We start from the raw sequence: 27,939 nt of genomic DNA on the forward strand, positions 1-27,939 counted from the left end.
CTTTTGTTCTTGTTTGCCTCGGTTAATGCTTCCTCATGGTTTTGAGTAATTTGCTTAGTAGATGCTCTAGGGCTTTACCACTGACACACAGGTAGTGACCGTGCCTGTCATCCCAGCAACTTGGAAGGCTGAGGCAGGAGAATCACAGATTCAAGCAAAGCCTGGGCAACATAGCAAGACCCCGTCTCAAAATCTTAAAACAATTTAGAGGAGCTATACCTCAGAGTGTCTGCCTATCAAGCGGCAGTACCCGCCCCTCAGTAAAATACGCATGCCATTTACCATCTCTGTGCTAAGATCACACCTAGAGCCTTACGCTGCACCAGCCCACTGTCCTGACCATTCTGAGTGCACAGTTCCGTGGCATTGGCCACATTCCCATCCTTGTACACTGTCACCACCACACTTCACAACTTCCTCATCTTCCCACACAAACTTCCTCCGTGAATACCAACTGCCCAACTCCTCCCCAGCCCTAGACCCACCTCCTACCTCTGGAAGCTCCTGTCCTGGAGTTAGACCCCGTGTCCTTCTGTCCCTGGTTCTCACTGAGCACCAGGTCCTTGAGGCTCATCCATGCTGCAGTGTGTCACCTTGCCTCTGCTCATGGCTAAGGGACACCCCAGGTATGCATGGCCCACGCCATGTGTTCATCCATCTGCTTACAGGAGCGTGGGTGGTTCTGCCCTTCAGGGTTGTGTTCTGCTGCCGTGAGCAGGGGCATCCCTGCTTCAATACTTTTGGGAATATGCCCAGCCTTCGAATGTGCACTAACAAGCCAGGTGTGGTCGCCACACCTGTCATCCCAGCAACGGGGCAGGCTGAGGCAGGAGAGTCACGTTCCAGGCCAGCCTAGGCAATTCAGCAAGACCCTGTTTCAAAAAACAGAAAGGGCTGGAGATGTGGCTCAGTGCTAAAGCACCCCTGGGTTCAACCCCAAGTATCAAAATGATGATTATAATAATAACACACATACATAAAAGGGCTGGTGATGTGACGAGTGGTTAGAGCACCCTTGGTTAGTCCCGGACCAGAAAATTCACACTAGCGGTTCCTGTGAGAGGCAGACGCGGTGGCATATGCTTTTAACCCCAGCGGCTTGTCGGGGCTGAGGCAGGAGGATGGGGAGTTCAAAGCCAGCCTCAACAACTTAAGTAGGCCTTAAGCAACTCAGGGAGACCCTGTCTCTAGATAAAGTATTAAAACATGGCTGGGGATGTGGCTCAGTGTTAAGGCCCCTGGTTCAGTCCCCGGTACGAAAAAAAAAAAAATTCCAGCAAGACAGAAGCTGCTCCTGGGCCCTCCTCCCTGGGCCCATCCAGTAGCTGAGACTACAGGCGCCCATGAACATGATCATTAAAACCTGAGTGGCCTTTTCAGGGAGGCCAGAGCCAATCCCTTGTCACTCTCTCAGCAGACAGGAACAACGTCCACGCCGTGTGCCGCCTAGTACCCTCTGGGCCCTGAACCCCCAGACCACACCTGTTCGCAAACATTAGGTGCTGCATACTTTTGAGATGGCTTCCATTGCGTAGGTACAGAGCACGTACCTGAGGTTCAAAAAAAGACGAGCGTTTTGGAGAGGGCAACTCGGGCCCAAGGCGGCGGCCCCCTCGACACCCGTAACCGGTCTTCTGCCCTCCGGCCAGCAGGGGGCGGTGACTGCTGCTGGAAGGCGGAAGTGCCGCCAGCCGAGGGGCGGGGCCGAGGCGACCTCGCGATAACTGCGCAGGCACGGGCGGGGCGGTCTTTTCCCAGAGCCGGCAAGATGGTGAGTGGCGCTCGTCCCGGCGCCTTTGGGGGCTCTATCCAACTCCATCCGACCTCTGGCCGTCCTGCGGGGGCCGGGGCCATGCCCCGCGCTGCGACGGCCCGCTTCGGGCCTCCGGGGCCGCGGGGTGGTCCCGGTGTGTGCGGACCTCTCGGCGCCGAAGGCCCTTCGGGCCCGCATGTCCTGGCCGAGCCCCGGTAACGCCGGACAAGCGTGCCCGTCCGGGCTTCCGTAGGGCTGGACGGCGGTGAGTGGGTCCGTGGGGCCTCCGGGTGGGTCTGGGAGCCCCTTACTCACCCCGGCCGCACCCGCGCAGGCGGAAGTGGAGCAGAAGAAGAAGCGGACCTTCCGCAAGTTCACCTACCGCGGCGTGGACCTCGACCAGCTGCTGGACATGTCCTAGTAAGACGCCCCGGGTGGTGCTCCGGAACTCCAGAGACCAGCCCCCGCAGCCGGCCCGCTGGGGCGGGCGTGGTAAAGTCTGCGCCGCGGCACAGGTGCCCGTGGTCTCAGCCTCGAAGTGGTGGAGAGAGGCTGCTGGGCTACCTGGCGTCGCCCAGAGGGGCCCGATGCCTGGGGTTTCCACCAAGTGCACCCGGGGATCAGGGCCTAACGCTGCAGAGCCATCGCCCTTTCCTCATCTCCAGACGGCGTCAGCGCAGCGGTTCATGACTCCCCGGACTCCTCCGCGGGCGGGGCGGGGCTGTTCCCGGGACCCTGGTCGGGGTGTGTTCCCTGCTGTCCCGGCACTGTGGGCAGCAGCGGAGAGGGCGTGCGGAGTCCAGGGCAGCTGCGTGTCTGGGGGGCCACACCACCTACACCGCCCCACCTGGTTGCCCCCCAGCGAGCAGCTGATGCAGCTGTACAGCGCACGCCAGCGTCGGCGGCTGAACCGGGGCCTGCGTCGGAAGCAGCACTCGCTGCTAAAGCGCCTGCGCAAGGCCAAGAAAGAGGCACCCCCCATGGAAAAACCGGAGGTGGTGAAGACACACCTGCGGGACATGATCATCTTGCCGGAGATGGTGGGCAGCATGGTCGGTGTGTACAATGGCAAGACCTTCAACCAGGTGGAGATCAAGGTGCGCGCGCGGAGTGTGCTGGGCCTGGGTGGACGGGAGGGGCACTGACTGCCCACAGACTGACTCGGCCTGCCCTTGACCTCCACAGCCTGAGATGATCGGACACTACCTGGGCGAGTTCTCCATCACCTACAAGCCTGTGAAGCACGGCCGGCCCGGCATCGGAGCCACTCACTCGTCCCGCTTTATCCCCCTCAAGTAGCTTGCCTGGACAATAAAGGCCCACACAGCTCCAGTCCCGGGTCCTCCTCGTCCTTAAGTGCCTGGGGTTCTGGGAGGGCCTCTGGGAACTCTTCCCAGAAGGGGCCAGGGCTGGTTCAGAGTTGATGTGCTCAGGGGGACATAAAGGACTGGATGCGCGTGGGTGGTGTGCTGCCTTGGTTTCCTTGGCTGGCTCCCTGCAGCCCTGCCCCCTCCCCCGGTTGACCTGGGTCGTCATCAGGTCCCAGCCATGCTCAGCACATTCAGGATAGGACTCCTGTACGGGGGAGGCCCAGGCATGGTGTCTGGGTGGGGCTGGTGGCTTCCTGTGGTGGGCAGCATGGAGAGAGCCAGGGATGCTTAGACACCCTGAGCCAGTGGAAGGTAAGAAAGTAGAGAGGGATAGTGACCTTGATGCCCAGCAAGTGTCCTGCTGGCAGAGCAGGCCTGCAACTCAGACTTTCCACAGGGGAGTGGGGTGGGAGGCCAGACTCAGCCAGGTGGCACAGGCCTGCTCACCCAGCCGTCTCTCACAGCCTCAGCATCATTTGCTGCTGTTGTTTTGGTTTGGAGTGGGGTAGAGTTGAACGGCAGAGGACAGCCTGAGGTGAGTAGCCAGAAGGTCCCCCTTGCTGGGCTTCAAACAAATAAGGATGTCCCACTGACCAGCATGATGGCCTTGCTTGTCATCTCAGCACCTGAGCAAGGCCCTGTGCTGAAGTAGCCTTCATGTGACTCGGCTTCACTCACCTGCCTCTGGTCCCTAAGAAAAGGGGGGTGTGGACAGTTTTTTAACTCAGTCTTTTCAGAGGTTTGGGTTTTTTGGTCCTGGGACTGAACCCAGGGGTGTTTTATCACTGAGCCAGTTGCTGAAGCTCATCTTGAACTTCAGGGCCACCACACCCAGCACTAGTTTTGTTAATGACGAGGCTACCCATTTTCATGTCAGAGTGGGTGACACCCCATTCCAGCACGTTTTCTGGAAGCTGGTTGCATTTTGTGCTCCTGGGGATCCAGCCCAGGTCCTGGCACGTGCTAGGTAAATGCATTACCACTGAGTCGCTCAAACCCTGAGCACCAAAAGATGTATGTGGCCAGAGCGTTTGCGGCAACCAGGCCTACCTGCAGGCACAACATGGACAGGGACTGCTTGTGCGTTCTGTGGGTTAGGGCAGCAAGTAGGGAGCAAACCCAGGGGCTCCTGTGGAGGTTGATGGCGCACGACACAACTGAATCCACTCCAGTTTACAGCATTCCACCAGGGAGATGCTGTCCATTCCAAACCACTGAAGACGTGGCTAGAAGTATATTGGGTCCTTCCCTGCAGGCCCTCCAGGGCCCGTGTACTTAGCAAGCTGACCTGGAAGCTGGCTAGGGGGTCACCGTGTGGTCCCCGGGTTGGCTTGGGATGGTCTGTGATTGTTTACTTTCCAAGAATGAATCACATGATCAGGGGAAATAAAAGTGGTCTAGGGTGTGACTCTGGTAGGGTGCTTGCCAAGCCTGGGCAGTACCGCAGGTGCCACCCTTACTGCCCAAAAGCCCATTCTGTAGTGTCCTGGAATCAGCTTGTGCCCCCTCTAGGTGGCGTCACTGGGCCAGGAGTGCTTCAGAGTCCTGGGGAGGGGAAGGAGCCTTTGCTAGTTACAAGGAGGCATTTACTGCCCGGAACCCTCGGGGCTGGAGGCCCAGGCCTCTGAGGTGGCGAGCCAGAGCTGCAGGCCCCACCTCAACGTCGGTGCCACAGGTGGCTGAGTCTTCACTGGGGCTAAGGCCTCCGTGATATGAGCATGACGTTCTCGCCCTGGACTTGGTGCACTGGAGGCCTGCATGACCCTGGCAGCCTGCCTGCCCACCTCCCCTTGTGGACTCCTACCGCTCCTGCCCCCGCACACTTGGGTAGGTGTCCGCCAGGAATGCTGACCACAGGGCTCCTGGCACTGCTCACTGAGGCCCATCCTCACTGCCCTGCTAAGGCAGCACCACCTTGTTTGTCTAGCCACTTGTTCTCTGCTTTCCTAAGAGTGCCGTTGGGAGAACTGGACTCTGGCCCTATCCTCCCATTTTTCTACCCTAGCATGGCCTCCCTTCATCGGGGGCCCGGCTCGTGCCTGGCACCGCCCTGTTAGGGTGCCGCCCACAGCTCTCCGTGGCTCCTGCTTCTCTCCATTCAAAGGCCTCAGTGGCTGGGCACTTGCAACCATACTTGAGGCCTGGGTTCACGTGCCCACCTCCCCTCCCCCAGACATCCGGTCCCTTCCGGGGCGCCTCTCAGCCCGCTCCCCAACTCCTGCTTTGCCCCCGGGCGCCCACCACTACCCCGCTGCCGAGCGCAGGAGCCTTGACTGGGCCTTGTAGGGGGACCTGCACACGCAGGCGGGGTTTGTCGCTTTCTTTCTTTTGGTTCTGGGGATTGAACCCAGCGGCGCGTTACCACTGGCTGCGCCCCAGCACGCTGGGGTTGTAGGTGTGGCCACCTCGCCTGGCACCGAGGGTGCTTAACGTTTAAGTGACTGAATGTTTCTCTGCTATGGTGTCGCCCCCATCCGGCGGGCATTCTCCATGCCCCGCGCCCAGCTTTCCCATCCTGGCAAACAGTTGGCGCGCAGCAAATGTTTGCTGAATGACTAATGAGCTTGAGCACGGGGTCAGGGCCTGGGCGAATTTCTGAGCTGCCCAAGCTTTTGCCTGCTGACTGTCCACGGGCTGAGCAGAGCAAAGCCACAGGGCGGCTCCTCCCTCTGCCCTTCCAGGCCGTGGGAGCCCTCCTCCCCGACCCCTCCGGGTCCCCCATCCGCATCCGTGTGAGTGCCTGGCCCGCATCAGACCCCTCCCAGCACTTCAGGGCCCTCACACCTCTGCCCACGAGGGTCTCCATCCTAAGCATCCCTGACAACCGCACCCTAGCGAGGTACCCCAGAGCTCACGGGGCCCCCTCCTTCGCCGCCTTTCGGGAAGAGCCCCGCCCCGTCCCCGCGGAGTGACCCCGCCCCGGCTGTGCCTCCGCGCAGGCGCAGGTCTCCCGCCCGGCCCCCGCCCCCACCTCGTGGCCGAGGGGCGGGAGCGCGCTGTCCGAGGCTGCGGCGGCTCCATGGGGCTCCTGGGGCTCCTGAGCCTGCTGCACTCGGCCTTCTTCGGGGACCAGGTAGGGTGCGGGGGTCCTGTCCGTGACGCGACCAGGGAGGGGTCCAAACTGCGGTACTGCCGTTCCGGCAACGAGGGGCTGATCGACCAGCTCACCGAGGTTTGATGGGTCGGGGGTCTTGCGCAGTTGCCCAGGAGACGGTTTCCAGGGAAACCGCAGTGGAGTTCAGGCAGCTGAGAGCCCCTCCCCTGCACTGCAGGGAACCCCCCAACCCCCGATCTGCGCAAGCGCAGGCCTTGTCGGGGACCCAGGTCCTCAGCCTCAGGAAGACCCTGCGACCTCTGCCCATTGCGTGCACACCGAGAAGGGCCCATTGGGGTGCAGCCGCGGGGGCGTACGGTATGGCGACTCCACCAGGCGCAGGATGCAGGGGCTTGGCCACGCCCTGCACCGCCCTAGTCCTCAGTTTCCCCTCTGGGCGCCGAACTTGGACCCACTTGGACCTTCACCAACGCTGACATAATATTCATAACGCCGGGCCTGGTTCACCCAACTCCGTGATTGTTTTGAGTTCTACGGTTTAATACCCCCCATCTGAGGGGAAACTGAGGCTGGGGTACAGCAACGAGTCCAAGGTCATAAGCCTGGAGCAAGGTTGGTGCTTGAGGGCCAGGCAGTGACCCCGGTAGAGGACAGGGTCCGGGGAGCTATCCGTGGTGCTGACGAAGTTGCGCGATCGCTGACCCGCGCCTGGGAAACGGAGTCCACCAACGTGGTCCGTTTCCGAGTGCGCGTCCACCCGCCTGCCCACCCCGGGCGGCCTCATCACTTGTCAGGGCCCTGTCCTGCAGCCCGCGGCCGTGCCTGGGCTTGCTGATGAGCTGTCTCTCAACCTCCCTCTGCCCCTACTTGGTACCCTGTCCCAAGTTCCTGGCACAGAGGAGATGGGAGGGGACTGGGCACCAAGGGGACAGCGACAGTCCGAGGTCAGACTCGGGAGGCTCAATGACACTCTGAGTCAACCCCTGCAGCATCCCATGCTGGGGCTGCTGTCAGGCGGGTGGGGAGAAAATTTCCCTCGACACTCAGGGAGAGAGATTGGAGAAGGCCCCTAGTCCCACACGCTGCAACGGAGGGGGTCCTTTCTTGTCCTGCAGAGGTTGGGCCTGGAATCCCCAGGGGCTGTGGGGGTCCCTAGGCTCCTGGGGTTCTAAAGTCCAGTGATGCCCACGTCTGGCTGTGGCTCCTGATCTATAGGGCTAAGGATTGTGGGAAGCTGTTCTAAAGGTTTGACCAAGAGCATCTTGCCTTGGGGTCTCAGCCCCCGTATTCCCTCAGCCTGAATACCACCAGTCTTCCAGGCCCTGGCCACACCAAAGAGGAGAGGAGAGAGAGAGCCAGGGAGGGAGGCCAGGGCCACAGGAACCCCAGCCACATGATTCCTGGCCCCAGCCTCAGTTCCCTGTGTGTAGCAGGAGAGGACTGGCCACTGGACACCGTCACAATCCCTGTCTGAAGGAGCCTTGAGGAGTTTGACATCTGAGCTTGGGTAGAGGAGGTGGGACTTGTTTCCACCAAAGACAAGAGAGTGTGACATGAATTGGCACAGCGATGCACACCTGCAACCTAACAACTCAGGAGGCTGGGGCAGGAGGTTCACAAGCTGGAAAACAGCCCACACAACTTAGCAAAATCTCATCTCAAAATTTAAAAACAAAATAAAATTTTTTTAAAGGACTGGGGATGTAGCTCAGTGGTAGAATATCCCTGGATTCAACCCCAGAAAAAGGAGAGAGATACAGATATGACCAAGGACACAGAGGGAGAGGGAGGCAGAGTTGAAACCAGGGTCCTTGGTTTTATGTCCCCACTCACCCCACTCCAGCCTAGCCCAGCTCCATTGTGGGCTATTGGGCACCCCCACGATCAACCAGGGGACTCCCTACGCCCAATCCTCCATGGCTGGCCCTGGTCAAGCCCCACTGCCCCTCCACTCTGTGACTCCAGCAGACATGTAACCATCCCCTGAACAGGCACTGACCTTCCACCAGCTTGGGACCCTGCCCCTGATCAGCTGGTCAACTCCTGTCCCATGCTTCCTTCTCAGGGCAGTCTGCCCAGCCTCCAGAAAGAACTCCTCTGCCCAGTGCATGACCCTGCCAAAATCTGGGGCAGCTGTGTCCAGCTCTGGAGGGCCCCATGCGCCTGGGCTTGGGTCCACTTGGCTGCTGGCATTGGTGGCCCAGGGCAGGGCAACCGGGGCTTCAGACTCAACAGCTCACAGCAGTGGTTCCCCAGTGCCCTGGCTTGCTGCAGCCTGTAAAGGTACGGACCTCCCTCCTTGCCTGCCCCAGAAGGCTCCTCCCCACGTAACAGAGAAGAAAGCTAGGGGGTGAGAGGTCCGTGCTTCTCCCTGGCCCCCCCAGACTGGCAGAGAGAGGCATGCCCAAACCCTGTTTTCCTTTTGAGAGGTGCTGGCACTAGGAAGGACTGCACTGGAGCCGCAGGCTTGTCTCTGGGTGTTAGACCAGGGGCCCACTGAGGGTCAGGCACAGCTGGAGGTGGGCTGCTGGCAGCCCTGGCTCCTGCCTCCTTCCAGACTATGAGGGTGAATTCAGTGTGGGGGGAGGGACAGAGACAGACAGACTGAGGAGGAGTCAGAAACAGGGATGGAAAGACATGCTGAGGGACAGTCACAGAAGATGACAGACTGATGCTCTGCTGAGGAGATGGAGGCATGGAGAGGGTTCTCCGGGCATCCCTCAGCGTACCTGCCCATTCCCAGCCCTGCCCCCACCGCAGCCAGGGCCCTGGGGGAGCATCAGCCTGGAGGCTCCCATCCTGCACACGCACGTCCGCAGAGGCTGATCTGGCTGCTGCCCCTGCCCCAGGACACTCTGCCCCAACCCCTCACACACACCAAGATCAGATAAAATACCCAAGATTTGGTGTTTCACTCAAACCCTGCGTCTCCAGCAGCTGGGAGGTTTGAGACTGTTTCTTCCTGCAATGAGGGGGACATTGGAGTCCTGGAGCCCGGGATGCCCCCTTCCCTTGGGAGGGGTTCACCCACCCCACCCCTCGTACACGCAGTCCTTGAGCCAGAGTGGAGGCCCGACGCGCGGCAGCCGTCGCGGGTCCCCGCCCCGGGCCGCCATTGGCTGTTGCCATGGCATCAGCCCGTCTTCCCGTGCTGCCATTGGCCGCTGCGCCTGCATCCCGCACCCGCATCCTCCCCCGCTCGCAGTGGTCTCGCCCAGCGCCCGGAGCCGCGGCACAGCCTGGCCAGGCCTGGATCAGGCTTTGTCCGTCCGGGAGCCCCTTGACCGCGCGTGGCCACCCCAGGCTGGGATTTCCGGCGGGGTCCGCGGAGCTGCGCGAAGGGAGGAGGCCCCAGGCCCAGGAGCCACAGCCGACTCAGCTACAGTAAGCGGTGCGTGCCCCGGCAGGGCAGGACACCAGATCCCCGCCGCGGGGCCCCACCCTGCCCGGCCTTCAGCGCAGTCAAACCTCTTACTTAAGTGGGAGCGAGAGGAAACGCCGAGTCCCGTGAGGTGTGCCGCAGCGGCACACACCCACTCACTGCGTCCACGCCGCCCGTGAGAGGAGGCAAGGGGTGGGCGGGAGTCTGGGCAGGCTGCTGGGTGCCCTGGGGGTGTTGCCACACCTTTCTGGGCAGCAGGTTTTCTCTCTTTGGGGTTTGGATTAAAGAAATGATATGGGCCCCTTTGGGCCTGGCTTTTGCACCTGTGCCACCCTGACCTGAAGGTGGCTCAGTTGCATCCACCCCAGTTATTGGTGCTTTCCCTTTGGTGGCCTCCAGCCCCAAGGAGGCCAACTTACAACTTGGCAGTGCGGGGCAGGCAGGAGGGCTTCCTGGAGGAAGGCACAGGATGCAGCATTCAGGAAGCACGCTGCAGGCAGGAGATTGCATGCTCAAAAGTCTGGAGGAAGCAGCACGGTGTTTCCTGGGAGCAGGTGTTCATGAAGGAGGCAGTGGTGAGCCAAGGGAACTCTGTGGGCACAGGAGAGATGGCTTATGATTCGTGGCTTTCAAAGCTCCTCTGGTTGTGCAGGAGTGGATTGTGGGAGGCCAAAGTCAGAGGAGCGTTGGGGCTGGGGAGAGGGTCCAGCTGGGCAGAGCTGGGCTGGGGTGGCATCCGATGCCCTGCGGTCAGGCATCTGGTGAGGGTGCCAGCTGTGCCTGGCCCCTCTGGGAAGAGCCAGTTTGGGGAGGAGGTCTGGGTGTGCAGGTGAGGGTCTCTGCCAGGCTTTGTGCTTCCTCTGTCGCTACTTGGCTGGGCATGGTGTGGTGGCTGATGCCAGGGCCCGGCTGGAGCCAGACCCAGGCTCCATCTGTGTGGCCCCTCCAGGACGATCCACAGCTGCCCCCTGACTGAGCCTGGGACATGCTCAGTTTCAGGGTGAGGCCGTAGTCCGAGGCTGTCTCCATTCTTACTGGCCTTTCTGCCCTGTAACCCTCCCACCTGACCCTGCCCCAGCCCTTCCAATGGGCAGGCAGCCTGGCTTCCCCTCAGGTGGGCAAACCAAGGCCTGGAGCAGGGTTGGTCTCTTCCTGCTCAGCAGGGCTTGACTTGTAAGCACTTCGCCCAGAGGGTCTGGGTTCCATTCACACCTGTCCACTTCCTCCCTGGGTCTGTTTGCCCCTGGGCCTCAGTTTCACCCCTGGACCATGACAAGGAAGAAGAAGTCAGAGGACATGGCTAAGCACACAGTAGGTCATCAAACAGGCTGGAAGGCCTGACTACATCCCTCACCTGGGGCTGAGTCCCCCACCCCTCCTCCCAGGCTGGGCGCTGGCGACCTCAGCACGGGGTGTTCTGGGGGCAGGAGGAGAGGGAGAATGAACCGGCAAGTGATGAGTGGGTACGGCCAGCGGGCGGGGGAGGCAGATGCCCCAGCGGCAGGGCTAACGGGCTCCGCTGCAGAGGGAGGGCTCCTAGGAGGAGATGGTGGAAGGGATGCATTGCCATTGGCTCCTCAGACAAAGGCGGAAGGAGGGGGCGACGCGTTTGGAGGGGAAGGGAACAAAGAGGGAAGGGATGGGGGCAGCGGGACGGATCCGCAGCAGGGCTAAGCTGCAGGGGGCGGCATGGGCAGCTGGACAGAGCAGGGTGGCTGGACAGCCTGAGGAAAGACAGCCAGAGGCAGAAAGGAGCAGTTGGCAGTGGCAGAGCTGGGGGAGGGGCTCTGGGGCCAGTGAGGCTGGCCAGGGGCTGGTGGAAGGCGCTGGGCCAGGGAGGTAGCCACCCTGGATCAGCCGATGGGGGTGGCGCAGGGCTGCAGGGGTCCAGGTCCCAGACTCTTGGGATGGTCACGGTGAGCTTGGGCAATCTGCCCTGTTGTCTGGCTGCAAAAGGCTCCCCCCACACCTGCCCCTGGCTTTCTTATGCATTGTTCAGCGACCTTCACCGTACTCTTACTGTCCATCAGCTGGGCCAGCTGATCTGTCCACCTACCGCTCTGGCTATTTGGCAGGCCACATTTCTACAGGGGGAGAGTCCTGTCTGTAACTCTCTCTCTAGCTATGTGTCTGTGAGCCTGGTGGCCTCAGGCTGGCCAGCCCATCTGCTGTTTAGACTATCAGCATCTCCAATGTCCATCTGTCTAGCTGTCAGCACAGGTGTCCAGGAGCCTGGCAGTCAGGGTCGTGTGTGTCGGAACACCCATGGAATGCCCTCTATCTCCTGTTGTCACTCTGAATGTGTCCCCCAGATTCCCTGGGCCCTGCTGTAGGGGTCCAGGCCAGCCCTCCTGCCAGGGACCCACCCTGCATGGGGTGGGAGGGGCACAGTTCGGAGGCTGCCCACAGGGCATAGGCTGCAGGCCCAGACCCCAGGCTGAACCTCTGATGCTGTCGCCCCAGGCGCTGCAGGAGCTGAAGATGAGGAGCTCAGTGGCATCCTATGAGCAGCTGGTGCGGCAGGTGGAGGCCCTGAAGGCCGAGAACAGTCACCTGAGGCAGGAGCTTCGGGACAACTCGAGCCACCTGTCCAAGCTGGAAACGGAGACATCAGGCATGAAGGTGGGGGCCGGACGGAGGGCATGGCTGGGTCGCAGGGGAGGGCATGCAGGGCCCCGGGCATCTCATGGGGTGGGCACAAAACCCAAGGTTCTGATTTGCTTCCTGCCTTGCCGGCAGGAGGTCCTGAAACACCTAGAGGGCAAGCTGGAGCAGGAGGCCCGGGTGTTGGTGTCCTCGGGGCAGACCGAGGTGCTGCAGCAGCTGAAAGGTGAGTGGTGTGCTGGGTCCTCCTCCACAGCAGCGGGGCCTGGGCGCAGGAGGGGCACTGACCTCCATCCTGGTGCTCCTGCCCACTCAGCTCTCCAAATGGACATCGCCAGCTTGTACAACCTCAAGTTCCAGCCACCCACCTTGGGCCCAGAGCCCACTCCCCGGACCCCAGAGGGAAGCCCAGTCCACGGCTCAGGGCCATCCAAGGACAGCTTTGGGGAGCTGAGCCGGGCCACCATTCGGTTGCTGGAGGAACTGGACCGGGAACGGTGAGAGACCGTGAGAACCTGGCCCCGAGCCGCCTCCACTCCCCAGGCACCCCTGCACCCTCCCAAGGCCTGGGCCCCACCCAGAGCCCCACAGCTGCGAGCGTCCCGCCTCTTCAGTGTGGCTCCTCCCACCCAGCTGACCTCAGCAGTGGGCAGAGGCAGGGGCATTCCAGGCAGAGGGACAGGCTCCTGGGAGATGCCCCCACAGGGGTCCCCGACAGGCAGGCGTCACTAGGGACCAGAATCGGGCCTGGGGCCAGAGTGAGTCAAGGCAGTCCTTGTAGAAAGAGGGACGCAGCCCAAGAAATCTGGGCCCAGGGCCCAGCAGAGCAGGCAGGGCCTGGGATCCAGCTCGGCCTCGCCGTGTTGTGCGAGGTCAGGTGGAGCACTGTCAGAGCGGCCTGGACTCTGTGTCCTTCCGAGTGAGCTCCGTCAGGTCCCTTAACCCTCCCAGCTTCAGACTTTTCTGCAAAGTAGGAATCGGGTCTGCCGCGCGCCAGACACTCTGCGGAAGTTGAGCGGCGTGAGGTGGAGGGAGACTAGCGAGCGTCTAGAGGCGCAGTCCAGCCCTCCCACCAGGGCGTCCCCAGGGCCCGGAGTCGAGGGAGGATCTGCTTCTGTTCCTTCACCGTTTTCTGCGCCCCAGCGCAGTCCTGGGAGCCCCTGGCGGAGATACGGCCATGCTGCCTCTTAGTCGTGGCACACGGTTAGTGCCCAAAAGTGATGAAAAATAAATGGGAACTACAGCACCTCACGTACAGCGGCTGCCCCCTCTGCGAACCACCCCCAGGTGCTTCCTGTTAAGCGAGATCGAGAAGGAGGAGAAGGAGAAGCTCTGGTATTACTCACAGCTTCAGGGCCTGTCCAAGCGCCTGGACGAGCTACCGCACGTGGAGACGGTGAGCTGGACAGGGGTGCCCGGCCGCCCAGGGCAGGGGAGCCGTGGGGAGACCCTGGCTCCTCTCTCGGGCACCCCTCAGGCAGCCCGCCCGCCTTTCCCAGCAGTTCTCGATGCAGATGGACCTGATCCGGCAGCAGCTGGAGTTCGAGGCCCAGCACATCCGCTCGCTGATGGAGGAGCGCTTCGGCACCTCCGACGAGATGGTGCAGCGCGCCCAGGTGCAGCCTGGTTGCGGCTCCGGAGGGGGCGAGGCTGCCTGCCAGTGGGCGAGTCCGAGGGCAGAGATGACTGCGGGCGGGGCTGCGTCCATGGGCGGAGTCTGGTGCCCCAGGAGGACTCGGAGAGCAGACTTCTGAGGACCAGGCCTGGCTCAGGAGGCGGAGTCAGGGCCAGGGACCTGGGGCGGAGAGGGCGGAGAGGGCAGAGTCAGGGCCGGGGGCGGGATCATACCAGGTGGAGGCGGAGTCAGGGCGGGGGGCAGGGGCAGCCCTTGTGCGCCTGGGTGCAACATATTTTCTCCCTTGCAGATCCGTGCTTCGCGCCTGGAGCAGATTGATAAAGAGTTGCTGGAAGCACAGGACCGGGTGCAGCAGACAGAGCCCCAGGTACCCAGACGAGTGGAGCCAGGGCCCCAGAGGTTCCAGGCTGCATGGGGACCCCCCAGCGCCTTTCTGGAGCACGGGAATCGGTCTGCAGCCCCACCCACATTATCACGGGAGAAGATGGCATCAGCAGTCTGGTGCTTGGTGGGGTGTACCCAGACTGAACCCCCAGGCCTGGTGTGCTCCCTGCAGGCGCTGCTGGCAGTGAAGTCAGTGCCGGTGGAGGAGGACCCGGACACTGAGGTCCCCACGCATCCTGAGGACGGCAACCCTCAGCCGGGCAACAGCAAGGCGAGTAGGGGAAGAGACCGAGGGGTAGCAGCCAGTCGGGTCGGCGTGAGGCGGACCCAGCACGCGGAGCCCGTCCCGCATCCATCCAGCTCCCCGGGTGCAGTGCGGGAGAGTCGCTCTGTAGTGGCACTCGGGGTGAAACTGGAGGGCCAGCGTGGGTCCTGCAGGCCTGGTGAGGCGGCACCTCTGTCTGGCGCCTCAGCAGCTGCGGGCACAACTCTCCAGGGAGGCCCGTGGGATGGATATTTGGTCAAAGGGCTTATCTGCAGTATGTGTGTCCCCATGTCCCTTGTCCACACCCGGGTCGTGTTTGGTGGCCTGTAGATGGGAGGGGTGTGGCTTCGCCAGCAACGCCCCTGGCTGGGGTCGTAGGACTCCAGCTTCTTTACAGATCACCCAGCAGAGAGCGGGCAGGTGGACTGGTTGGGGTTAGGGCGGGAACTGGGTCCCCACCATGACCCTGCCCTTGCCCTGTCCTCGCCACAGGTGGAGGTGGTCTTCTGGCTGCTGTCCATGCTGGCTACCCGTGACCAGGAGGACACAGCTCGAACGTTGCTGGCCATGTCCAGCTCTCCCGAGAGCTGCGTGGCCATGCGCCGCTCAGGCTGCCTGCCGCTGCTCCTGCAGATCCTCCATGGCGCCGAGGCAGGGTCCGGGAGTCGCACAGGGACCCCTGGTGCGCCGGGCGCCAAGGATGCGCGCATGCGAGCCAATGCGGCGCTGCACAATATCGTCTTCTCACAGCCAGACCAGGGCCTGGCGCGCAAGGAGATGCGTGTGCTGCACGTGCTGGAGCAGATCCGGGCCTACTGCGAGACCTGCTGGGACTGGCTGCAGGCGCGGGAGGCGGCGCCCGAGGGAAGCGGTCCTGGCAGCGGTAGGTGCAAGTAGACGGGTCCTTGCAGCACACCGCAGCAACGCTATGCCAGGGACCACTGGCTGCGCCCCTTCTTCGTGCCAGAGGCGGAAGCCTCATGGGCCTGTGATAATTTGGGAAAGGAATACTCGGGAGCAACTGGGTTGCACCCAGAGCTGGTAACTGCTCAGCGGAGACACTGCAGATGGAGGGCGGATCATCCATGCAGGTCGGGGGCACATTTTGATTCCTATTTTCTGAAGCTGATGGCAAAACACAGGACAAAGGCACAGTGAAACGCTGTGGCCACCAGGCGAACCCCATTTCCCTCTGCAAGGTCTGGGAAGCAGGCGATCTCTTCTGCATTTGGGAGCAGTTGGGCAAAGGGGCCTGCTGTTCTGGAAGTGCCCAGCACTCAGCAGTTGGCCATGCTCCTGGGTCTTGCAGGCCAGTGCAGCAGAGACCGCACCAGGCAGGACCTTCAGGGGCCAACCCAGGAGGGGCTTCTGATCCCTCCTTTGTCTACAGCCCCTGTCCCCATCGAGCCTCAGATCTGCCAGGCCACCTGTGCCGTGATGAAGCTCTCCTTCGATGAGGAATACCGCCGAGCCATGAACGAGCTAGGTGAGTGTCTCTGTGCCCCTCTGAGGAGCCCTCCTGCGGCCGGGCCCACTCTCAGACCAAGGCTGCATCATGGTGTGCGCCCACTTGAAGCTGGGCACTGAGGTCCAGAGAGGGACAGAACCTCCCTGGGGTCACAAGGCACCTGCTGTGAGTAAGCAGTTATTCTGGGCCCTTTGTCCCCATGAGCCTCATGGGCCTGTGACAATTTGGGAAAAGAATACTCAGGAGCAACCGGGTTGCATCTGAGCTGGTAACTGCGTGTCACACTGTCCTTCCCATTTAGCCAGGGGCCTCTGGGCCTTCTTCTGCCCAGAGTGGGCATTCAGTGGGAATTGTCCTGGGATTCAGGTTTGGGTAGTGGATAGAGGCCAAAGATAAAAGACCCAAAGCAGCGCACAAAATCGAAGCTGCCAGGTGGCTTTGGGCAGCATGTGGGCACTTGGGACCCAAGGGGGTCCTGATCTTGAGCAGTTTAATTTCTTTTTTTTTTTCCTGTTTTGCTGGGGACTGAACCCAGGTCCTCACACATGCCAGGCAAGTGCTCCACCACTGAGCCACTTTTCCAGCCTGAGTTTTAGTTTTGAGGGCATTACAGTGCTGTCTCTGTCCATATCAGAGTAATAGTAGGGCTGGGTGTGGCTCAGTGGGACAGCATGTGCCCAGCAGGCATGAGGTCCTGAATTCCATCCCTAGCATTGGGGGTGCGGGGGGAGAAAGAAAGAAAATAAAAGAAAGTAAGAAAAAAGGTGCAGTGGCTACACCTGTAATCCCAGTGGCTCAGGAGGCTGAGGCAGGAAGATCACAAGTTCAAAGCCAGTCTCAACAACTTAGTGAGGTGCTAAGCAACTCAGTGAGACCCTGTCTCTAAATCAAACAAAAGTTCAGTGGTAGAGAACCCCTGGATTCAGTCCCTAGCACTGCAAAAAGAAAAGAACATTAATGGAAACAGCAGAAAATGTCAAAGGTCAGAAATCCCAAGGGCCTCTCGGTCATACTCTATTTTACAAAGCAAGATACTACTTTACACTTGCAGATGGTTCAAACATCCGAGTGTTTCATAAAATCTTTTTTTTAAATATTTTTTAGTTATAGATGGAAATCTTTATTTACTTATTTTTATGTGGTGCTGAGGCTTGAACTCAGCACTTTAGCATGTGCAAGGCAAGCACTTTTACCACTAAGCTACAGCCCCAGCCCGTAAAATCTTGTGGTTAAAGGAAATTGGGGTGAGATTTTTGGAGAGGTATCTGGCAACGTCAGACTCATGATAAGTCTGTTCACCCTTTGAATCATTCATTCCTTCTCCAGCCGGGATGTACAAGTTGCCGAAAAACAATGGCAATACCCAACTTAAATAAAGCCAGAAAACCAGAAATAACTGAGTGTCCAATGGTAGGGGACTTTTTAAATACAGTGGTCTATGATTCAGCTGTTAAAATTCTCACCAGGTACAGTGCCACACACCTGTAATCCCAGCAGCTTGGAACACTGAAGGAGGAGGACTGCAGTTGAAAGTTGGCCTCAGCAACGCAGTGAGGCCCTTAGCAAGTTAGCAAGACTCTGTCTCAAAATAAAAAATAAAAAGGGCTGAGGATGTAGTTCAGTGATTAAGCACCCTTGGGTTCAGTCCCTGGCACACACACAAAAAGGGGCATTTCTAAAAGTGGGGTTCCTGGGGTTCCTAGTAGGTAGTAATATGGAGACAGGACTTTCCTTTATACTGCTCTCTCTTGCTAAGAGTGTGCTCAGCAAGGTTTTCTGGGAGGTTCTATTCTTTTATTTTTAAATTTTTTTTAGTTGTTGATGGACCTTAATTTTATTTGTTTTTATTTATATGCGGTGCTGAGAATCGAACCCAGTGCCTCACACATGCTAGGCAAGTGCTTTGCCACTGAGCCACAGCCCAGCTCTGGGAATTCCTGTTCTGATAACAACTGAGCTGTGGGTTCTGGGGTCCATTATAATCTATCTTAATTTTTAGTTCCATAAATATTGAGGGTTATAAACTACATAACAAATTTGTTGGGATCCTCAAAAAATATGAATGTATGGGGTACTGAGAGCAAAACACTTGCCTGTCACTGGGGTGAGAATCTACCCCCTTTGTTTAGGATTCCACACGAGGCTAATCCCCAACAGCTGGATGTTTAGCTCGGTGCCAGCAGTAACAGTGCCACACACAGCCCAGTTCAGGGGCCTTTTCCCGTGTTTGTATTTCCTTCACCAGTTCCTTGCAGTAAGAGTTCCAGATTAAGGATCATAAAGGCTTAAGCAGCAGCTACCCCCATCCCGACTGAGAATACATATATTTTATTTTGGAGGTTGTGATACATAACATAAAATAGCCGTTTCCCCATCTCTAAGCGTGCTTCTCGGCGTGTTTGTTGCACACTCGTGTGGCTGCGCCATCGCACCGCACCTCTCACCTCCCCGGCAGACGCTTCGCGGCGCACCAGCTGCCCGGCCCTCCTGCCAGGTCCTCCGGATGGGCCCAGCACGCCGCCTGTCCGAGCGCATGGCGGGGCTGGAGCGCCTCGCCCCCGCGAGCAGGGGCAGGGAGGGCTGTTTCGCTGCCAGTCTCCTCTGCACTTTGGCAGGGACGGTCCCCCACGTCCCCTTCCTCTTCTGTGAAGTGGGGCCTGCCTTCCCGGTGGACCGCGCTGTGCGGTGCCCGGAGGCGGCTCTCCCCTGCTGGCCGGGTTCTTCTCTGGGAGAGGGAGGCTTCCCCAGGAAGCGGCGGTCTGCGGAGCGGGGAGCCTTGCCAAACAGGGCAGGACAGAGCAGGCCGGCGGCGGAGGCCCGCCCCGAGGGCCACTGCAACCTGGCCGAGGGCAGATAGGCAGGTGTGGCAGTGTGGGCCTGGGGCAGCAGCCTGTCAGCAGGACCGGGCTGCCCTGGGGGGGGGTGGAGGCAGAGGCCAGGCCTGGGTGGCGGGGGAGCACGGGGTGAGGGCTGGCCCTGGGCGCTGGCCAGCCTGCCTGGGTCCCTGCAGGCGGGCTGCAGGCGGTGGCCGAACTCCTGCAGGTGGACTATGAGATGCACAAAAGGACCCAGGACCCGCTCAACCTGGCCCTGCGCCGCTATGCTGGCATGACGCTCACCAACCTCACCTTCGGGGATGTCGCCAACAAGGTGCCGAGGGGGCGGTGGGCGTCGCCTCCCCGTCAGGGTTCCAGGGACCCCCTGGGCCTCTCCCCCGCTTCCCAGCCTTAAGATGGTCCTGAGGGAAAAGGACAGTCATTCCCAACTTACAGATGGGGAGACAGAGGCCAGAGAAGGCCAGGCTGTGCGGGGCACCTGGGCTGGCCGAGCAGGGGCGCTGGGCTCTGGGAGGCCTGCTGTCTGGCCCCCTGGGCTCCAGTTTCCTGGCCTGAACAGCTGAGTAACTCACCTTGGCAGTGAGGTGCAGCTGGGGGACGGGGTCTTCCTCATGGCCCTGCCTGGTGGCTGTGAGGTTGACTGTCCTGTGTCGCCCCAACAGGCCACCTTGTGTGCCCGCCGGGGCTGCATGGAGGCCATCGTGGCCCAGCTGGACTCGGACAGTGAGGAGCTGCACCAGGTGGGTGGGGCGTGCATGGCCTGCGGGCAGCCTGGCACTGCTCTCTATGCCCAGGGCCAGCCGGCCTGCTCTCTACCTGCTCCCGCCCCAGGTTGGCTCGGGGTGTGCCTGCCTGGGTCCCACCGTGTCTGCCCTCAACCCGCCCCAGGTGGTGTCCAGCATCCTGCGCAACCTGTCCTGGAGGGCGGACATCAACAGCAAGAAGGTGCTGCGGGAGGTCGGCAGCATGACCGCCTTGATGCAGTGTGTCCTGCGGGCCTCTAAGGTGGGCACAGGGAAGGCCACCGGCAATGAGCCCTGGCCTGTCCAAGGTGGGTCAAGCCAACCTTGCTCAGGCCGTGGTCCAGCCACAGCTGGACCTGCAGGGGCCAGCCCTGGGGTTCGGAGGGCCCTGGAGCCGAGTTTATGATCCTCCTGCTCCTGGAAACCTCCCCAGCCTGCCTGGGGGCGGGGGGAGGCAGGAGCGTGGCCCTGCTGACTCCGCCCACCCGTGCCCAGGAGTCCACCCTGAAGAGCGTGCTCAGTGCCCTGTGGAACCTGTCCGCCCACAGCACGGAGAACAAGGCAGCCATCTGCCAGGTGGACGGCGCCCTAGGCTTCCTGGTGAGCACGCTCACCTACCGGTGCCAGGGCAACTCCCTGGCGGTCATTGAGAGCGGCGGCGGCATCCTGCGCAACGTGTCCAGCCTCATCGCCACCCGGGAGGACTACAGGTCAGCGTGCAGGCCAGTGGCGGTTGGGGCACAGAGCCGCTCCAGGTGACTGGTCTCCCCAGCAGGCGTGCGCATCTGTCCCAGGGAGGAACTGCTCGGTGCAGTTACACCCCCAGTGCTCCCTGGGATACACTCACGCTAAGATGCTTATTAAGTTTACTAAACCCAGGACATTCTGCATTAAAACGAAATATTCATTTATTTATTTATTTGGGTACTGGGGATTTAAATCAGGGTGCTTCACCACTGAGCTACATCCCCGGCCCTTTTTATTGTTTAAAATTTTTTCCTTTGAGACAGGGCCTCACTAAATTGCTGAGGGTGTCATTAATTTGCTGAGGCTGGCCTCACACTTGTATCCTCCCATCTCAGCCTTCGCAATCACTGGAATTATAGGCCTGCACCACTATGCCAGCCCAGAATATTTAATTATTTCTTTGTGGTGCTGGGGATCAAACCCAGGGCCTCTCACATGCTAGGCAAGCCCTCTACCACTGAGCTATGCCCCCACTCCAAAATATTTATTGTTTAATAAATACTATCTATTATTTATAAAAACAAAATATATATTTTAGTTATATATCACAAATGTTGCATGGGACATGCTTGTACTAAAATACTAAAAATTATTACTTATTAAATAATATTAATAAGTTACATCTCCATAACATAAATAAATATTTAATAAATAATACTAATAAATAGGCCAGGTGTGGTGGTGCACGCCTGTAATCTCAGTGGCTGGGGAGGCTGAGGCAGGAAGGTCACGAGTTCAAAGCCAGCCTCAGCAATGTCAAGGTGCTAAGCAACTTAGCGAGACCCTGTCTCTAAATTAAATATACAAAAAAGGGCTGGGGCTGGGGCTCAGTGGTCAAGTGCCCCTGAGTTCAGTCCCGGCCAAAACAAAAAAAGGGAGAGTTTTCTAAGTTCAGACCTCTATCTGCTCAATCCCGCCACCTCCTTCTGGCTCTCGCACGCAGGCAGGTGCTGCGTGACCACAACTGCCTGCAGACGCTGCTGCAGCACCTCACCTCGCACAGCCTGACCATCGTGAGCAACGCCTGCGGCACGCTCTGGAACCTCTCGGCGCGCAGCCCACGTGACCAGGAGCTACTGTGGGACCTGGGCGCCGTGGGCATGCTGCGGAACCTGGTGCACTCCAAGCACAAGATGATCGCCATGGGCAGTGCGGCCGCCCTGCGCAACCTGCTGGCCCACAGGCCTGCCAAGTACCAGGCAGCAGCCACGGCTGTCTCCCCAGGCACCTGCGTGCCCAGCCTCTACGTACGGAAGCAGCGGGCTCTGGAGGCTGAGCTGGACACCAGGCACCTGGCGCAGGCGCTCGGTCACCTGGAGAAACAGGGCCTGCCAGAGCCAGAGCCCGAGCCCGCCCCCACGAAGCCGCTGCCATCCCTGCGGCACCTGGACGGGCTGGCCCAGGACTACGCCTCCGACTCGGGCTGCTTCGACGACGACGACCCGCCCTCCCTGGCGGCCACTGCGGCGGCCGCAGAGCCTGCCAGCCCAGCTGTGCTGCCCTTGTTCCTGGGCAGCCCCCTCCTTCAAGGACAGGCCCTGGCCCGCACCCCGCCCCTGCGCCACAGCAGCCGGGAGCCTGAGAAGGAAGCTGCTGGGGAGGCGGCCGCGGCGGCCAAAGCGAAAGCCAAACTGGCGCTGGCAGTGGCGCGGATCGACCGACTGGTGGAGGACATCTCTGCCTTGCACACCTCTTCTGATGACAGCTTCAGCCTCAGCTCTGGGGACCCCGGGCAGGAGGCGCCAAGGGAGGGCCGGGCCCCGTCCGGCTCGCCTTGCAGGGTCCCTGAGGCTGGGAGGAGGGAGGCGGGCAGCCGGGCCCACCCGCTGCTGAGGCTCAAGGCAGCCCACGCCAGCCTCTCCAACGATAGCCTCAACAGCGGCAGCACCAGCGACGGGTACTGCCCACGGGAGCATCTGCAGCCCTGCCCGCTGGCTGTGCTGGCCGAGCACCAAGAGGACCCACTGAAAGGGCAGGCCCGGCCCAGCCGGCTGGACCTCAACCTGCCGGGGAGCCAGGCCGAGCTGCCCGCCAAGGATCTCGCCGCAGCCGACGTGCGCATCAGAACCATCAAGCTGTCGCCCACCTATCAGCATGTGCCACTGCTCGAAGGGGCAGCCGGGGTGGGGCCACGGTCCCTGGCCCAGCCAGGGGCCTCCCCAGGGGCTCGAAAGCAGGCCTGGATGCCAGCAGACAGCCTGAGCACAGTGCCCGAGAAGCTGGTGGCCGCCCCAACGCCCATGGCCAGCAAGGTGCTGCAGAAGCTGGTGGCACAGGAGGGGCCACTGTCCCTCTCACGCTGCAGCTCACTGTCCTCACTGTCCTCAGCTGGCCACCCTGGCCCCAGTGAGGGTGGCAACCTGGATGATAGTGACTCTTCCCTGGAGGGGCTGGAGGAAGCTGGCCCTGGGGAGGCCGAGCTGGACGGGCCATGGGGGGCGCCTGGGTCCACCTCCCTGCCAATGGCCATCCCAGCACCCCACCGCAGCCGGGCACGGGGCCTAGGGGTGGAAGACGCCACGCCGTCCAGCTCCTCGGAGAACTGTGTGCAAGAGACGCCCTTGGTGCTGAGCCGCTGCAGCTCCGTGAGCTCTCTGGGCAGCTTCGAGAGCCCCTCCATTGCCAGCTCCATCCCTAGTGACCCATGCAGTGGGCTGGGCAGCGGCACCGTCAGCCCCAGCGAGCTGCCCGACAGCCCCGGGCAGACCATGCCACCCAGCCGTAGCAAGACGCCCCCAGTGCCGTCGGGCCAGCCGGAGGCCAGCCAGTTCAGCCTGCAGTGGGAGAGCTACGTCAAGCGCTTCCTGGACATTGCGGACTGCCGCGAGCGCTGCTGGCCGCCCTCGGAGTTGGACGCAGGCAGTGTCCGCTTCACAGTGGAGAAGCCGGACGAGAACTTCTCTTGCGCCTCCAGCCTCAGCGCGTTGGCCCTGCATGAGCTCTATGTCCAGCAGGACGTGGAGCTGAGGCTGCGGCCACCTGCCTGCCCTGACCGGGGCGGAGCCGGGGGCCACCGCCGCCGGGATGAGGCCAGCAGCCGCCTGGAAGGGCCAGCACCAGGGGGCTCTCGAGCCCGAGTGGCTGCTAGCCAGGAGCTGGAGCTGCTGCGGGAGTGCCTGGGGGCGGCCATGCCAGCCCGGCTCCGCAAGGTGGCCTCGGCTCTGGTGCCCGGCCGCCGGGCACTGCCAGTGCCGGTCTACATGCTGGTGCCCGCCCCCGCCCGCGATGACGACTCTGGCACTGACTCCGCTGAGGGCACCCCCGTCAACTTCTCCAGTGCAGCCTCCCTCAGCGATGAGACCCTGCAGGGTCCCCCCAGGGCCCAGCCTAGGGGGCCAGCAGACAGGCAGAAACCCGCAGGTCGTGCTGCCCCTACCAGGCAGGCAGCAGGCCACCAGACCAAGGCAGGGAGCACTGGCCAGAGCACAGAGCAGTCCCGTGGTACCGGCAGGAATCGGGGAGGGCTGGAGCTGCCCCTCGGCAGGCCCCTGAGTGCGCGGGCCAACAGAGAGGGCTCACGCCAGGGCGGGTCCAGCGGGGATGCGGGCCTGCAGTCGCTGTGCCTCACCACGCCCACCCAGGAGGCTGTGTACTGCTTCTACGACTCTGAAGAGGACCCGCAGCCGGCTGCCACAGCCCCACCCCCCCAGAGGGCATCGGCCATACCCAGGGCTCTGAAGCGGGAGGGCCTGGCCCTGGCCAAGCTCCCCTCAACTGTCCCGCCACCTGCAAGGGCCCAGCCCAGGCTGATCGCTGACGAGACGCCCCCCTGCTACTCCTTGAGCTCCTCGGCCAGCTCCCTCAGCGAGCCCGAGCCCTGTGAGCGAGCAGCCAGCGGTCCACCAGGCCAGGAGCCTGCCAGCCCCAAGGGCCCAGGCCGGAGCCGCGGACAAGACAGCTCCCCAAGCCCGCGGGCTGAGGAGGAGCTGCCACTGCGGTGCCTTGGCTCAGCCATGCCTCGGCGCCGGCCCCAGGTCCCAGGCCCTCGGCGTCGCAAGCCCCGGGCTACCCGGTTGGACGTGCGGCCAGCAGAGGTCCCACGGGAGCGCACTGAGGAGGTGGCCGGCTCAGACCCAGCCTCTGACCTGGACAGCGTGGAGTGGCAAGCCATCCAGGACGGGGCCAACTCCATCGTCACATGGCTGCACCAGGCGGCGGCAGCAGCCACTGTAGAGGCCTCCTCAGAGTCCGACTCCCTCCTGTCCCTGGTGTCTGGGCTGTCAGGGGGCCCCACCCTACCGCCCTCCAAGCACAGGAAGGGGAGACAGCCTGGAGCAGGGGCCAAGGTAGGCAGTGCCCAGCGGCCAGAGAAACGGGGCCTGGCTACAAGCAAAAGCAGTGGGTGTCCCCGCTCACCTGGAGGCCCTGCGAAGACCAACCATGCTCAGAAGACTGTGCCTGCAGAGCCCGCGGTGCTGCGGGGGCGCACAGTGATTTATGTGCCCAGTCCCGCAAACCGAGCCCAGCCCAAAGGTGTCCCTGGACCCCGTGCCACACCAAGAAAGATGGGGAACCCTGGCCCCACAGAGCCCGAAGCCAAGGCCAAAGCCCCGAGCCCTGGTCAGCAGCGGTCTCGGAGCCTCCACCGACCTGGTAAGATCTCAGAGCCGGCAGAACTAAGCCAACCCCCAAGGAGTGCCACACCACCTGCCCGCCTCGCCAAGACCCCATCCTCCAGCTCCTCCCAGACCTCTCCGGCCTCCCAGCCCCTGCCCAGGAAGTCCCCTCTGGCCACCTCCGCCGCAGGTCCCCTGCCCGGCCCCGGGGCTACCCCGCTACCCAAGACGCCAGCGCGGGCCCTTCTGGCCAAGCAACACAAGACACAGAAGTCGCCTGTGCGGATTCCGTTCATGCAGAGGCCGGCTAGACGGGGGCCGCTGCCGCCAGCTAGGGCAACCCCAGAGCCAGGCCCCAGGAGCCGGACAGCAGCCGAGGGAGGCCCCGGGGCACGCGGGGGCCGCCTGGGCCTCGTGCGCGTGGCCTCCGCCCGCTCCAGCGGCAGTGAGTCCTCCGACCGCTCGGGATTCCGGCGGCAGCTGACCTTCATCAAGGAGTCGCCCGGCCTGCTGCGTCGACGCCGCTCAGAGTTGTCCTCGGCCGAGTCCGCAGCCTCCGTCCCCCAAGGCGCCTCACCCCGCCGCGGCCGGCCCGCACTCCCCGCGGTGTTCCTCTGCTCCTCGCGCTGCGACGAGCTGCGGGCGGCCCCGCGGCAGCCCCCCGCCCCGCCGCGCGCCCCCGCCGCGCGCCCCGGCCCGCGCGCGCCCCGGCGCACCAGCTCCGAGAGCCCATCGCGCCTGCCCGTGCGCGCGCCTGCCGCGCGGCCCGAGGCGGTCAAGCGCTACGCCTCCCTGCCGCACATCAGCGTGGCCCGCAGGCCCGACGGCGGCGGCGCCCGGAGTCCCGCCGCCGCCGACGCCACTCGCCGCAGCAGTGACGGGGAGGCCAGGCCGCTGCCCAGGGTGGCGGCGCCAGGCACCACGTGGCGGCGCATCCGGGACGAGGACGTCCCGCACATCCTGCGTAGCACCCTGCCGGCCACCGCCTTGCCGCTCAGGGGTGCCTCGCCCGAGGAAGGCCCGGTTGGCACCCCGCAGCGCAAGACCAGCGACGCCGTGGTGCAGACGGAAGAGGTGGCCGCCCCCAAGACCAACTCCAGCACCTCCCCGAGCCTGGAGAGCAGGGAGCCGCCGCAGGTTCCCGGCGGCGGCGCCGCTGCCCAGGGTGGCGAGGTGGACGTGCCCGGCACCACTAAGGCATCTGCCACGGCACCCTTCATCCACGAGGGCCCAGGGGTTACCGTCGGGGGCTTCCCTGCCAGCCGGCACGGCTCCCCCAGCCGTGCCGCCCGGGTCTCACCCTTCAACTACGTGCCCAGCCCCATGGCCACGGCAGCTACCAACGACTCGGCTGTAGAGAAAGCGGCGGCCACCGCCCCTACCAGCCTCCTGGAATAACGGCCTGGGCGGGCGTCCAGAAGTCTCTCCTGGCCCTGCGGCCCAGTCCGGCTGCCCCATGGTCCGCCCTGTAGGTGCGCTGAGCAGGCTGTGCAGGACCACCACCTCGCCCTCAGAGCCTCCGCCCGAGTTCACTTCAGCCTCTTAGGGCAGGACCTTGCTTGTGCAACGCGGGGTTCCCTGGGGAAGGCTGGCCCGACCACCGAGCACATGCTGGGCTCCTCGGCCCAGGTCGGGCGGGCCGAACGGCTCCGCGCAACACCACCACGGCCCTCAAGCACCGCCTCCCGGAGCCACCGCCCTGGGGCTCCCAGGGGGCTCCTTCTGGTGTCTCCCAAGGTGTGGGGACCGGCCGGGGACGGGTGGCTTGACTGCCTGCCGGATGGGGCCAAGACATCTGCTGTGCAGGATGAAGCCAGCAATTACCCTTCTGGTAATTTGTTAATGACGGCTTTGCTGGGTTTGTTTGCACTGAGCCCCAGCTGCAGGGGAGCCCCACAGAAAGACTGCAGTTCCGGAAGCCCAGAGCAGCCTCTGTGGGCTGCCATGAGAGCAAGACAGCCAGATCACCCTGAGCCTTGCACCTTTGGGGGACGACAATGGAGGCCAGGCAGGCCTACTATGGACAGGAAAGGGTCTGGTGCAGGTGCCGGGGCAGGGCTGACCCGTCTCCACCACTGCAAAGCCTCGGGCCGTTTCCACTTCTCTAGGAGCTGGGCTGCCAACTGGGTGGCCCTGGGGGTTGGTGGAGTCAGGACTAGCTCTAGTGGATGAGACAGAGGGACCGGGGTGAGGAGAGCCCCTGAAGGAAGGTGGGGCTTTACAAACCTGTGCTTTGAAGAGGTGGTCACTGGTAGCCCATCCTTAAGGACTCCTGCCCCTGCTGCTCTGCCTTCCATTTCCTCCTCCATTATGCATGCAGTGTGTGGCCCTAGGATGAGCACTGTGTGAAGGCTGGCTTTGGGCTGCAGTACGAGGCCTGGACACCAAGGTGCCAGATAGGGTAAAGGGAGATAAGACAGGGAGTCTGGGCGTCCAAAGCTGCTCCATTCAGCCCCAGCTGCCTGGTGTTCAGAGAGAAGCTAACAGAGTCCCCCAGGAGACCGGTCTCAGGAGACCTGCGCAGTCTCTCCTGGGTCAGTTTGTGCAGAGGCACCAAGGGGGCTGCATTCCATCAGCTTGGGGCATCTTCCTGCAAAGAGAGCCAGCGACCTCTTTCCTGCAGGACCTTGACTCTAAGAAGCTGCTCTTTGCCAAAGGATCTGCGGCTGCAGCACCTGCGGCAGCGGCTCCCAGGGTAGGTGCTGTCCCACAGGCTGATTCCAAGTCCCTTCTGCAGGGAGGGCTTGGAGAGCCGGTGGGACGCACTCTGAGGGCACCAGGACCCCTTCTCGTCCAGTCCCCAGCTGGGGGGCACATGGAGCTGGCAGACACCATCCGCCCCCACACGGGCTTTCGGGCAGGATGGCCACACCCCTGAACCCTCAAGGTGGAGCGCCAGCCCCAGGAGCTGGAGGCACTGCCGGCCAGGCCAGGCCAGGCCGAGGCAAGTCTCAAGAGTGCGCTGGCCTAGGGAGGGAGGGGACCCTCGCTCTGCCTGTCCTGCTTGCTCACTCACACCTGCCACAGGCCAGCTGTGCCCCAACACGGCCTAGTGGTGAGCAGACAGCGATGGACAGACCTCAGCCTGCCCAGCTGAAAGGCTAGGGTCCCTGGAGACCTGAGGTGAAGCCCCGGGGCT

General features: G+C 62.2%; 2 protein-coding genes and 1 long non-coding RNA gene across 9 annotated transcripts; 2 read left to right on the forward strand and 1 right to left on the reverse strand.

The window, feature by feature from the left end:
* The first annotated feature begins 1,730 nt into the window (after positions 1–1,730).
* Positions 1,731–3,085, forward strand: RPS15 (ribosomal protein S15). Its single transcript, XM_079114910.1, has 4 exons — positions 1,731–1,771; positions 2,088–2,173; positions 2,616–2,850; positions 2,939–3,085. Exons 1-4 carry the CDS (start codon positions 1,769–1,771, stop codon positions 3,050–3,052), a joined length of 438 nt encoding a protein of 145 aa, XP_078971036.1. The 5' UTR covers positions 1,731–1,768; the 3' UTR covers positions 3,053–3,085.
* A 2,673-nt stretch (positions 3,086–5,758) lies between these two features.
* On the forward strand, positions 5,759–26,517 carry APC2 (APC regulator of WNT signaling pathway 2). 7 transcript variants are annotated; one of them, XM_079114805.1, is made up of 15 exons: positions 5,759–5,853; positions 12,024–12,182; positions 12,300–12,390; positions 12,481–12,661; positions 13,452–13,560; positions 13,664–13,780; positions 14,090–14,167; positions 14,357–14,455; positions 14,942–15,332; positions 15,840–15,935; positions 18,928–19,067; positions 19,417–19,494; positions 19,643–19,759; positions 19,993–20,207; positions 21,188–26,517. In XM_079114805.1, the coding sequence occupies exons 2-15, from the start codon at positions 12,042–12,044 to the stop codon at positions 26,196–26,198; spliced, it is 6,864 nt and encodes a 2,287-aa protein (XP_078970931.1). In that variant the 5' UTR covers positions 5,759–5,853; positions 12,024–12,041; the 3' UTR covers positions 26,199–26,517. The 7 variants fall into 7 exon arrangements, with proteins under 7 accessions (XP_078970931.1, XP_078970932.1, XP_078970929.1 ...); XM_079114806.1 differs by lacking the exon at positions 5,759–5,853 and adding an exon at positions 6,061–6,196; XM_079114803.1 differs by lacking the exon at positions 5,759–5,853 and adding an exon at positions 6,085–6,196 and having other exon boundaries at positions 13,667–13,780.
* Positions 13,789–19,468, reverse strand: LOC306646309. The gene is made up of 3 exons (XR_013759846.1): positions 19,327–19,468; positions 14,013–14,104; positions 13,789–13,959 (listed from the first exon to the last, which is right to left on the reverse strand). It is a non-coding gene; the product is annotated as an uncharacterized lncRNA (long non-coding RNA).
* Positions 26,518–27,939: the final 1,422 nt, after the last annotated feature.

Source organism: Sciurus vulgaris, assembly GCF_902686455.1.
Source record: "Sciurus vulgaris genome assembly, chromosome: 16".
NCBI classification, from domain to species: domain Eukaryota; kingdom Metazoa; phylum Chordata; class Mammalia; order Rodentia; family Sciuridae; genus Sciurus; species Sciurus vulgaris.